The sequence below is a fragment of the Cucumis sativus genome, chromosome 1 (genome assembly GCF_000004075.3).
Source record: "Cucumis sativus cultivar 9930 chromosome 1, Cucumber_9930_V3, whole genome shotgun sequence".
NCBI classification, from domain to species: Eukaryota; Viridiplantae; Streptophyta; class Magnoliopsida; order Cucurbitales; family Cucurbitaceae; genus Cucumis; species Cucumis sativus.
Window position 1 is genome coordinate 18274746 of NC_026655.2, and position 13116 is coordinate 18287861.

General features: G+C 34.2%; 1 protein-coding gene across 1 annotated transcript; it reads left to right on the forward strand.

The window, feature by feature from the left end:
- Positions 1-468: 468 nt before the first annotated feature.
- Positions 469-8854, forward strand: LOC101206063. The gene is made up of 9 exons (XM_011650189.2): positions 469-618; positions 5478-6065; positions 6180-6317; positions 6423-6491; positions 6569-6640; positions 7194-7276; positions 7554-7685; positions 7825-8038; positions 8698-8854. Exons 1-9 carry the CDS (start codon positions 469-471, stop codon positions 8740-8742), a joined length of 1491 nt encoding a protein of 496 aa, XP_011648491.1. The 3' UTR covers positions 8743-8854.
- Positions 8855-13116: the final 4262 nt, after the last annotated feature.

Sequence of the window (13116 nt, forward strand, 5' to 3'; positions counted from 1 at the left end):
CACATGTAAATAGGGAAGTCAAAATCTTAATTGTTCGATTGTCCTTTTCTCTTCTCGAAAAGTCATCGTCGTTTCCTTTTCCACAACGAGTTGTCGTGTCACTTTGACAAGACATTTACTTCCTCGCTTCAATCTCTTGGGCACAAATACATTTTCTCGTAGTATCTTGCCAAAGACCTCGCTTTTGGCACCTAATGCAATGCCTTCCTCACTAGTCATCCTCATCGAGTCGCTTATGTTCACGCAATAGAATCTTTGACTTACACCTTTCTCTTTCCATCACCTACTTTCTTTTTGCATCCTTTCTTTCGAGATGTCTCAACACTTATCCGAAACAACCTTCCATCAAGTGTCCTTTACCAAAGGACTTCCTTTTCTGAATCAGGGCCTCACACTCTACAACTCAAATTGACGGACTGACCAAACTTTTAGAACAAATTGAAATAAGCCAAGAGAAGATGGAAAAAAATGGGAGACATGTATGAACTTTTGAAGTCTATAAAGGAGAAGATGAATACAAAGGTTGAAGACCTAGGAAACACACTGAAGAGCATTACTGAACACGTGAAGAATCAGCAAGCTAGCTCTTCTAATGCACCACCAACTAACGAGTTTGTGGTAATCATGTGAAATACAGTGTAATTGTCTATGTTTGAGTATGTGGTAATCATGTGACATACAGTGTAACCACCCAAACTGTTCTTTGAAAAAAAAATGAGGACAAAGAAAATGAAGAAAAGAGATTACAACTGCAATCTAGACCAAACTTCTAGACTACCAAATGGAGGAGCAGGTAAATCCAATACATCATAGAAAACAAATGAGCAACTGGGAAAAGGGGGGAGAGGGCTCACCATACAAGGTAAATAAATAAAACCAATATTAGTAAATATGTTGACAACGTTAGAAATATATTTAATAACATTTTTAAAGATAGCAATAAAGAGAAAACGAAGGCCACTTCCTTATCAACATCATGAAGAAAAAACATTAAGATCAGAGTAAATTATTATAGAAAACAAAGAAGAGAAAATGTTAATGTTGACAATGAGTGACTAACAAAACATAATTGAGAGTATAGTTCATATGTCATCACGACAATGTTTTTAAGAATTACCAAACATTACAATCAAATTATGATCTGGAGCATCAACCACTAATTGAAGATCATCCAGAGAATTTTTATTATGAGATGCAATGAACATAAATAGTGATCATTCTCTAAATAAAGAAACAAAACAACAAATTAACATTAAAACCAACAAAATTAAGTGGCTTAAATGATGAGATAAGTATGAAAATCAATTGCAAAAAAGCTCCACATCCTTTGTGAAAGGAGAACAAAGTGTTTCGATTGACATGATATAAGTTGCACTCACTAGGATGGGGATACCTAGGTAAAACGAAAATAACAAGAATTTGGAATCAAAGATTTTTATTCACAATTAGGTTCCATAATTGTAATAGAAAATCACCATGCTAACCTAAAGATAGGAGATGCAATACCATCCAAGCAAAGTAAATTATTAAGCCAAATTTCCAAAGGATCCCCTAAAGCATATCTTATATGTTCCTGCAGTTTTGATGGACAATTTTTTCCCTACAACCAAAAACTAAAAGCGTTTCTGTATAACCTAAAACAAGGATGAGATGCACACTACAACAAAAACTATCTACTACGAAAATTGTTTACATTAGAAAATGGAAGGGAGGAAAAAAACTGTCACAAAAACTAAAAAACTAAAGAATTATTTGAAGAATCTTTGCAGCAAATTCTAGAATTCAATTGGCAAAGTATTACGTGCATCAAAATTAAAAAAAATTATTGATTCTTATAGAGCTGATAAGAAAGATAGAAGGGTACATAAGAAAAGTTCTACACTTGTAGTACATATGAATTAGTAAAGCTGGATGAAAGAAGAGAGATTAGCATTAAGGCAAGCATTTTCCAAGATCAATTGTCCATATAATAAGGATGGCTAACGACTAATCAATAGAAGAAAGCAAAATAACAACGCTCCTTACTGCACTGTGCTTCAGGAAAAACCATCGCTACATTAATTTTGTTAATCACTAAAGATGCAACACACTCCATTCCTATGTAACCACCACCGATTACAAACAAGAATGCATCACATCAACGAGGCTATTTGCATCATTTAGGTCTCGTAGATAACATACGCTTTCAACATCTGATCCATTCGCTCCAAATTATTCTAGCTTTAAAGCCTAGATTCAAAAGAAGGAAAATAAAAATTACTCAACCCATCATTAAGAAACCATACTAGTCACTCCCATCAAGAACTAGATTTTTCCTTGTGCTCAAAATCAAATTCAGTGGTATTTTAGTTCGTCCTTGACTTAATTTCTTTGATTGGGCCTTAAGGAATTCAGTTTATTCATGGCAACTAGAATATTTCGGCAAGGTTTTTGGAACTTCCCATCTAAATACGCAGACACTAATCCTCAAGAAACCAAGAAATAAGAAAAGTCCATTACCTGAGATTCCACATCAATCACGTGAGGAGCTTCCAGTGAAGTTCCAAACTGAACTCCTAGTTCAGATGAAACCGAATTCATAGGTGACAGGGTTCTAATTATTTGAAATTAGAAATGATTAGTTGTCTTCTTAGAAATTTAAAGAAGCATCTCAATTTTCATACTTTCAAGTGTCAACTCCATAAGAAAAAAGCAAATTAAAACTCCAACAACCAACATTCTAGGATAAAATACGAAAAAAGCAAATCAGAACTCAATACTTGACTTCTCTGCTGATCCACAGAGAAGAGTTGCATATTACCCTTCACAAGTTATGGCCTCTATATAATAAGAAAAAAGAAAATCAGAACTCCAACAATCCTAAATTTGTAAGCTTCATAACTTTACATATTACAACAAATGTAAACAGGATAAGATTTAAGAACATCATTCTTAACTGTAAAAGATGGCAAAAAAACTACAAAATAAATAGTTCTATTCATGAAGAACAGAAGAAGGCAAAAAGCCTATGCCACAAGTCATCGCGCTACGTAAGAAATTGGAGGAGTGGTAACCATAACCAATAACTTCTAAGTTCTAATTCTAATTCTAATTTCTAAGGCCGAAAGCACTAGGAATGGTCTTCAATTTTCTTCAGGAAGAAGCATGTCTTGCGAATTACTACAAACTGAAGCCTAAACCATAGACAAAGTTGGTAGTGTTTTAGCCCCAATCAAGTACACCATTGTGTATTACATTGTCAACCAACGAAGGGAGGATGGGCGTCAGTGTGGATAAAACAATTCAATCAATCCTGATTCTAAAACTAACCAATACCAGTTAAATGTATTCTATCCACCATTTCTATCTGAGTCATCTTTTCTTTGTATGTGGAAGTGAAAAGAACTTTGCCATATGAATCTTGACCACCCAGAAATTTTTTGTAGGTGCAAATTGATATTTAAAGAAAACAAACAAGGGTGCCGTTTCCATGGAGAATAAGAATTTAAGAAAATGATTACATACCTTAGGTGAACCAGATGCAATCCCATTCAAAACTAACCACTTTTCAGAAGGATCATACCTATAGTTTATAATCTGATTGTTAGCCAGATTGGCTGTTCTCTCAAACACTTTCACAGGTTCAGACTCACCTACAAGAAACAAGAGTGAAGACAAATAGGAGTGATGATACACTGAAGTTTGTGTGCCCAAGCCCAATGTCTTAGGGGATATCCACATCCAAAAGACAACCTATGAATAAAGCAAATTCATGAGTGCTATGGACCGTGAATCTCAAAGAAAAAACCATGCTATACAATGATCATGAGTGCTATGGACCGTGAATCTCAAAGAAAAAACCATGCTATACAATGATCACAAAATTCCAATTTTAAAATACACCCGTTCGAGCATCAAATGCGTCTGGGAGCATGAGTTCGACGGGAATTTGAGCAGAGGAAATGGAGATGACGAAAATTTCAAGGCATTCATATCTTTAGAGCTTTGGACGAGGGGCACCGGACGACAATGATAAAAATATTAAGACATTAGTATTTATGGTTTTTTAAGGCCAACTCCCAACCCCGCCAACACAGCCTACAAAGTTATCCCTAAACTGCCGATCCTTTAATTAAAGGGTCAACAATTTTCCATTAACTCGTGACACCACTAGTAATGCATAGGGAGTTCGCTTGTATCTCCCGATGTTATTACATGGCGTCAGAAGTTCTCTTTTATCTCTCAGTGTCATTACATGACGTCGAGAGTTTCCTTCTATTTCCCGACACTCCATTTGGAGCATCAGGAGATGGGTTATCTCCCAACGGTGTAAATTTGCGTCGGAAGATTCATAATTTTTTGTAGTGAGAGTTAGTAGAGAAGTTGTTCCCTTTAGTGCTGACTTTGAATCTTGAATGACTTGTAAGGGATTCGATTGAGTGATTGAATTACAAATCAATTGTTCATTAGAATTTGAGTGAAACTTAAAGAACAAGAAGTAATTTTGAAAATGATAACTTTGACCCAACCAAAATTATGATCCACTTGTGAAGGTTTGACTTACGAATCATATCCAATGAACATAAATATATTTTTAATGAGAAAAATGCACGTACGAGCTATAATGGACAATTATGATAGTCAACAAATGTTTATTAACTAGGTTAAAAAATTTAACTGATAAATCTTAGATCGGAGCTGATAAACTGTAGGTCCATTAAATCATTTACTAGTTCACGTTACAATCAACATTGATAAAGGAATTTAAGTGGTTTGAATCCATTTTTGAGAATAAATCATTAAACACATTAGACATATTCAATGAGTTGGGTTGGAAGGAGAATATGATATTTAATTCACATTCTTAGATATCTGAATTTTGGATGGAGATTCAAAATGGGTCATTTGGATTGATGGGGTTTAGTGAAAGTTAATATTGGATATTAAATTAAATTAATTGTGTTTTAAATGAAAATGTTAAACTTGGGATTTGAAAAAAGTGAAAAAGTGAAAATGTTGTCCAAAAGTTTGATTTTTTGACTAAGGTTAGTAAGAAATTCCAATACTTGATTAGTTGATTTAGTGGGTCTTGCTATATTTGGTGTTCAAGTGTTGCTCTCACAATTAAGCCACAAATTTCATTAATTTGAAGAAGCTAAGCTTGAATTGATTATGGATATGGGTATAAATAATACAAGATTAATTAGATTAACTTTTTATTGATACTTTATAAAACCGTTGAAAATATTTACAAAATATAGTAACATTTTAGTGATAGACTTGCTTTAGTTAGTTTGAAAGATTTGTAAGAATAGTTTGGGAACAAACATGATTGAAGTGATAATCAAATTACAAAATTAAAGAGTGCTTGAATAGAAGACCACATTAATGTCCTATAAAAGAACAAATTGAAGTTAGTTAAACAATTCAAACGCCCCCTAATAGGATACGAAAAAGGTTTTTAACAATAAGATAAAAGAAAAACAAATTTTCTGTAGAATGCATGGACATTTCAGCAATGGCTGAGACTGGAACACGTAGATTGTTCAAATGATTTGGATTGTTCTTCACCACAAAAATTTCTGAGGAAGCAAAAATCAGCCAATCACTCCCCGTCCCCTACCTCCAAATCCCACCTTCCCAATGACACTCCGCCGGCTGTGGCTGAGGCTCAAATGGCCACTCTTCAACTTTCCCTCCAAAACTTCCCCTCAACCCCAACACTCAGTTCCCTTCTCCGCCCACCGAAATCCGGCAGAATAACCCACCTCCCACCACGTTTACTTCTATCCAGAACTCCAGCTTTTAAACCTCATACCAAAAATTCTAAGTGGGTTGTTCGATGCAACTTGGTTGATCAAATCCCACCAAAATCGACGCTCGATGTAGGCCGATTGGTGGATTTCTTGCATGAAGATCTTTCCCATCTTTTCGATGAACAGGGGATTGATCGAACGGCGTACGACGAACAAGTGAGATTTCGTGACCCCATTACTAAGCACGATACGATTAGTGGGTATTTGTTTAATATTTCCCTCTTGCGAGAACTCTTCAGGCCTGAATTCTTCTTGCACTGGGTTAAACAGGTTCGTTTCGCTTCAAATTTTCTTAACGTTATGAAATTAGTTTATTATTGGAGTCCATGAGAAGAAACTTATCGTTGCTTTTTAACATTAATCTGATTGATTGAGTGGCTCTAGACAGGACCATATGAAATAACTACAAGATGGACTATGGTAATGAAGTTTGCCCTTCTACCATGGAAACCAGAATTAGTTTTCACAGGAAATTCCATCATGGGTATCAATCCAGAGACCGGCAAGTTCTGTAGTCACGTGGTAACATCCTTCTTCCTTAATTTGAAAGTGAATGAGAGAATATGTGGCTGCCCGATCAGTTATGAATTCTATTGAATCCATCTCATCCTTTTTTTTTAATATTAGGATCTCTGGGATTCGATACAAAACAACGACTACTTTTCAGTAGAAGGCCTTTGGGATGTTTTCAAGCAGGTATTGATGTTTTATTGATGATGAAATTCATCCACAAGAGATAATTCTCTTGTTTTTCTAATGTTTACTTTCTTCAGCTTCGGTTTTATAAGACTCCAGAATTGGAATCACCCAAGTATCTGATTCTGAAAAGGACTGCAAAGTATGAGGTTTGTTTTCTACTGCCATTTGCTATGTGTTTCATGATCTTTTGTTATCTGTGTTGTATTAAATTATTATTCCCTTTATCAGCCTTTCAAGGGCTCTTGGATTGAAGTTATTTTTCTCACTTAAAATGTTGAGGCATGCTCTTAATATTTCTAGTAGATCAGTCATCAGATACATTTGAACTCAGACTGTCAAAAATTAAAATAACTATCAGATTAGTTCTTAGTCCAGGTACATATCAGAACATATTCTTTGTGATTGCTTCCCATAGAGAGTTTCTTATCTCAATGATGTGTAGGTGAAACTGAAGATTTTACGGCTGACATTTTATTTATTAACTAAATATATACTCAAGGTAGCAAGCGTTTCAAGAGTTGATGGATCTAATGAATATAGAAATGTTAATTTTTTCATGTATTGTATGCACGAGTAGCTTGAGTAATGACAATATTTCGTTAGTTGTAACAAGACTAACTTGATATGAAACTTTCTAGCACTTAGATTTTAGTAATCTGAAAGATGATAGTTATGGTCCAACGTACATCTTTTCTTCAGGTGAGGAAATATGCTCCATTTATAGTGGTAGAAACAAGTGGAGACAAGCTCGCTGGATCTGCAGGATTCAATACAGTTGCTGGGTGAGTATCTCTTTTCCCCTGAGCCCACCCACCCTAAAACACATCCTTGCTAAGTTGGTCCGTCTTGATTCACACCAGATTCTACATGCTCGATGCCACATTTGGCAAATTGTAAGCTAGTATATATTTTCAGCTGCTAAGCTCCCTCATCTAGGACACAACACACCACCGCCCTCCCTTACAGCATGACACTTGAATAAAACCATACATTTTCTCCTTTGGGTAAAAGTAGAATTGTTGTTTTTGTTGGTAATATATTATGATTAAATAAACACAGGTATATATTTGGGAAGAACTCTACAAAGGAGAAGATACCCATGACCACTCCTGTATTCACCCAAAAGTTTAACTCTGAATCACCCAAAGTCTCCATTCAAATAGTTCTTCCTTCAGAGAAAGATATAGACAGGTGCGATTAACTGGATCCCCTCTTCAAATTTTTTAAATGAAACTCTATGAAATTGGGAATGCCAAGTTGTAAGCTATTTAATGAACTGCATACTTCACTTGGTGGAATGCTCAATTATGAATATCACATCTTTCTTCAGTTTACCAGATCCTGAACAAGATATAGTTGGCTTGAGAAAGGTTGAAGGAGGTATTGCTGCAGTTTTGAAATTCAGTGGGAAACCTATTGAAGAGATTGTGCAAGAGAAGGCAAAAGAACTGCGTTCTAGTCTCATAAAGGATGGTCTCAAACCCAGGAACGGCTGTTTGCTTGCTCGGTATAATGACCCTGGAAGAACATGGAACTTTATAATGGTATGTCCATTTGCCTTTCCATCATATATTGCTCAATTTTCCTATGGCTTGACATCTTTTAATCAAACTTCAAGGAAAGATTAGAAGTTTTTCTGTTAAGTAGGCTATAATCAATTAGCGTTTCATGTTCTGGATTCAGAGTGAGATTTTAAATTTCTTTTCGACTGTAAAAAGAAAAAAGTTTTCATTTGAATTATTTTTAGTGTTTGATTACCTAGTTAGAAGTTTAAAAATACATGGTATTTTTCCTCGAAGTATTACTTTCAAAATTCACTTTGCATTTTGATTTTCACTTTTATGAAGTTAGTTCTTCCTTAAAATAGTCTTCCTTTACATCTTAGAGTGAGTTTGGAATGACTTTTAGAAGGAAAAGAAAGTGTAGATAACTCATATTTTCTCTAAAATTTCATGATATTTTGTCGAATAATAAAAATGGTTTTAATAATATAAAAACACTAGATTACTTTTCCAAAAGTGGTAACCGAAAGTGTTCTTCATTTTAAAATAAGGTTATGGAAAGTAATCCTAAAATAAGTGTACACCACTATGTTTGAATGATGTCACTAGAAGGGGAAAAAGGCTTCTTTCTTTGACTGCCTTGGTCTGATTTATCTGATTTTAAAATGGACATATGCTCTTATTTGTGGTCTTGTTGACAGAGAAATGAGGTGCTAATATGGCTTGAAGAGTTCTCATTGGAGTAGAACCATTCAAATAGTTTTTCTTTACCTTCATAAAGCCTTTGAGTGATCTTTGTAGCAAAGATTTCAAATGTTCAAGTAATGAAGCATCAAATTTTTGGTTCTTTTCAAGATAGTATCGGAGCTTTTCAAACTAGTTCATTTTGATAACTCTTACTTACCTCCTAAGATAAGGTCTCAACATGCTTTTACACATATTTGAGCCATAAATTTGTACATCAATTTTGAAACCAAAAACTTTACCGTGAAATATTAAAATCCCAAATTGAGAACATCTAGAAAGAAACAAAATGAAAAGAAAGACAAGTATGCAAGTCAGAACTGACTTTTTAACTCCACGTGAATCCAATTCTAATTAGTTATTATAATTGATTTATGTATGAAAACGAAATCTAACTCAACTATCATAAAATAGCAATTGCATCATGGACGGATCGATTAAGGGGTTAGGAGGACACGTGCCTTTTTCATATTTCCGGATTTTGTATTTTAATATTAGTTTTTAAAGTGTCAAATTATAATATATCTTAAATAATACATTTTTTTTCTATATTCTACCTTTAGTTTAGTGGCTGTGTCCCTTTTTAAAATTTTAAAGTCTTGAGTTCAAATGATTTCTGAATACGCCACTGAATTGCATTATCAGTCAAAATAAAATTTTGGTTTAATTTTTCCACCATATACATTACTTTGTTTTTTTAGAGAAACACCTCCACATATTTGACATTTGATTTTTTTCAAACTTACAAAGTTGGTCGAAACCTCCACATATTTGACCTCTTTGATATTTTTCAAAATTACAAAGTTAGTCGAAATTAAATTTAATTTTTAGGTTAAATTACAAATTTAATCCATATAATTTAGAAAAAATTAAAATCAAACCTTTCTAATATTAAAAGTTAGAATTCTACCTTTCCTTTATCAAACTTGTTAAGCGGTATCTAGAGTTTGATAAAAGCTATCATGAAGCTATCATGAATCTTTCCACGAGACTTTTACGAAGATTCTTATCAACGAAGATGAATTATAACTTTGTCTACAATTTAACCAAAACTCAATCATTTATCTAACAAAAACTCAATCATTTATGGAGTTGGTTCAAAATAAAGCAAATTCAATAAAAGAAATATCAAATTTACCTAAAAAAGAGGAAAAACTTTTTTATTCTCTTCCGAATAGTTGTGTATCACTCTTTGTAATCTTTGTTGGAACCAATGCAATGAGATTTCATCAACTCTCCTCCAGTTATATGGAGTGAACCACACCTAAAATTGAAAACTTCAACCCCTTTGGACCTTAGCCCGTAGGAGAATAATTTAGTTTTTTGAAAATTAAGCTTCTAACCGTTTTGCCTATGTTCTTTTACATCTACTCTTTAGGGGCGTTTAAAAATCAAAGTCAAATTTTGTGGAAAAATATAGTTTTTATTTTTAAAATTTAACTATGATTTCAAATGTTACCAAAAGAAATATAAAAATCATTGTAAAAAAAAGTGAATAAAAGAGATAAAGTCATACTCATGAGATCATAAAAGAATAAAGAGAAAAGAAGAACGAGCAACGTAGCAATGCGATTTCAGCCAATTCGCCATCAAGAATATCAAGTTTCAGTTTCTGTTAGATAGGTGCTTGTCCAGAATTGCTTTAGATAGATTACTAAAGCTCACACTCTCAGCCACTGCGTATTTGTTGATGACATCTACAACTTCTGGTTTCATAATCTCCTCTTTGTTTGATGTATTGCAGAGGTAATATATGGCGCCAAGTGCATAATTCACCTGATAAGAATTGTTAAGTTTGCCACGAATGAATGGATTTTCAAATGTGGCTAAATTCTACACATTCTATGTCACTAATGTACCTCCATAAAATACAAAAAGGAAGCTAACTGCATGATTCACCTCAAATTGAAATAAGTTCGACACTTTATTTTGATCAAAACCAAAGGGAATATCAATCACTGATTCAACCACAGGTGATACAATTTGACAGAATAGTAAAAGTGATCCATTTATCAGATGATTTAGTCGAGATATTAGTAGATCCTTTAGAAAAAATGAGGTGGAGATACATTGGACTAGATCAACAAATCAATTTTCAATAGTCAAGGTTTCCATATATTAGCAAATGATAAAAATATCATGCATATCCAAGAGAAAAAATACATTGAAATTCGATATTTGATAAAAGAATGTGTTCGGTATCCAAGCACAGAAAAGACAAAGATGCTAATACAATGCAATATAAAAAGCAACCTACAATATCTAGCAGCCTTTTGAATGGGCTATCTCCTTCCACAATCCGCCCACTATGGACTGACCCATCAAAATATGGCTTTCCCTTAAAGATATCTAACTATCTATATTTGTAACCAAGACTCTCAGCTAACTACCACTATACCCTTACAAAGATCCTTATTACTGTTCTAAAGATATTCCTATTAGTACTCTTGTCTCTTACCGAACGAAAAGAAATAGAATGCTGAATCATGTTTAAAATTTTAGTTAAAGAAGTTACCAAAAGTTAATTTTCATACAGTAGGGCCCTAATTATTTTTCCCAAAAAACCTTTTGGGCAATGCCTTTTATGAACCAAAGACTGAAAACCTGACAAGAAGCAACACACACAAGGTTTACAGGACTTGACAAGCATTCAATGATGAGGGGAATTCCACCACACTGAGTTATAAGAGAAGCATTAGCAGGGTCTGCATGAAAAAAGTAACAGTAGATGTATCTGTGGTCAGGTAGTCATCCAATCGGTAGAACAAACAGTACTCACATCTAAATCAAATAATTTAAAATTATGAAACAGTCCAAAAACAGCTCCAGAACATTTAGCTGCTCACAAAATTACAATTCAGTAAAATTGTTCTAGAGAAGGGGATAAGTAGGCAAACATCCATGGAGAGCTCTGAAACAAATCACAGTAATATCAGAAATAGAGATTTAATACCTGGCATAAGAAGGAATAATTGTAAGGATCATAAGAAAAGTTTTGCCAAATTGGCAACAAGTCTTTCTTTTGTTTCTGTGGGTTCAAGAGAAACAATGCAAACTGTCAGCTTTGAGTTTCTAACAAAAGAAACATAACCTTTGGTAATTCACTAGACATAAATCCATGACTGAAAAGAATTAAATAAATTTACCCCCATCTCTGAGACTGTAGGTAGATTTTCTTAAAATTATGTTATTACTCAATGGGACAGTGTGTCACAGAAATATCAGAAATGAAAGAAGTTTTGATGATGCTCAAAGGAAACTCTGATCTGTAAGGTGTGTCTGATAGAACACCAAATAATTGTGTTCTAATTTGATTGAAAATTCTTCAAAAATACAAAGAAGAATTGTTGAACAAAAAGTTCTATATTCAAACAAATAGAAAACTAAGAACACCCAAAAGTAAAAAGAAAAACATAACCTTCTCTGCCTAACCTGTCTCTCACGAAAGAGTGCAGAAACCAAAACTACCCAAAAAAAACCTGAACTACTTTCTCTTTCCCACTCCCCTCCTATTTAATACTTTCTCTTTCCCACTCCCCTCCTATTTAATACTTTCTCTTTCCCACTCCCTAACTTCCCCTTACTAACACATAATGTGCTCTCACCCTCAATAACTTCGGACAATCTTGGGTGGAATGATGTAATAACTCAGGACAATCTCAGGGTGGAATAATGTAATTGTTTGGGACAATCTTGGGGTGAATGATAGACCTCCTATTATTCATCAATAGTGTAGGCACGTGAAGTTAGTTAGGGGATTTGTTAGGATATATTTTAAATAGCTAGGGGAATTTGTTGAGATATATTTTTATAAATAATTCTGAAGTATTGGAGGGGATTAGATTTTGAGAGTTAGATTTGGGATCTGTGCACCTTTGACAGAAGGTAACAGAGAGATTGTAATTGAATTGCTTTTATTTTATTCTTGTAATCGATTCATTCGAGTACCAATAAAGATTCAACGATAGAACACAATATGAGTGTTCCATCATATTGGTATCAAAGCGATTGTTCAGACTCGGATGGAAGAGAGGTTGGAAGCATATGATAACCAGTTAATTGACATGAAGAACGAACTTAGCAAATTACCGACAATTGAGGAGAAGCTGACGGCAATCACGACGACACTGGAGAATTTGAGTATACAAACAGACAAAAATCAGCAGATGATGTTGATGTTGATGGAGACAGTAACGAAGGAGAGAACGACCATGGGCGATCGAAAGGTTGAACCAGGGTTGCGTGAAACAATGACGATGTAGGCCAAGATAGGAGAAGGAACGTATGGCATAGGCAGCAGAGGCGAAACGTCAAAAGACAGAACTGAAAGCGAGGAGGGAAATACAGAATGCAATAAGTTTAAAAAAATAGAGATG

Coding starts and splice junctions, on each gene's coding strand:
- LOC101206063 (XM_011650189.2), top strand. CDS start 469: ATGGGAGACATGTATGAACTTTTGAAGTCTATAAAGGAGAAGATGAAT. Junction 619..5,477: donor CACCAACTAACGAGTTTGTG/GTAATCATGTGA, acceptor AATTTTCTGTAG/AATGCATGGACATTTCAGCA. Junction 7,686..7,824: donor TCAGAGAAAGATATAGACAG/GTGCGATTAACT, acceptor ATCTTTCTTCAG/TTTACCAGATCCTGAACAAG.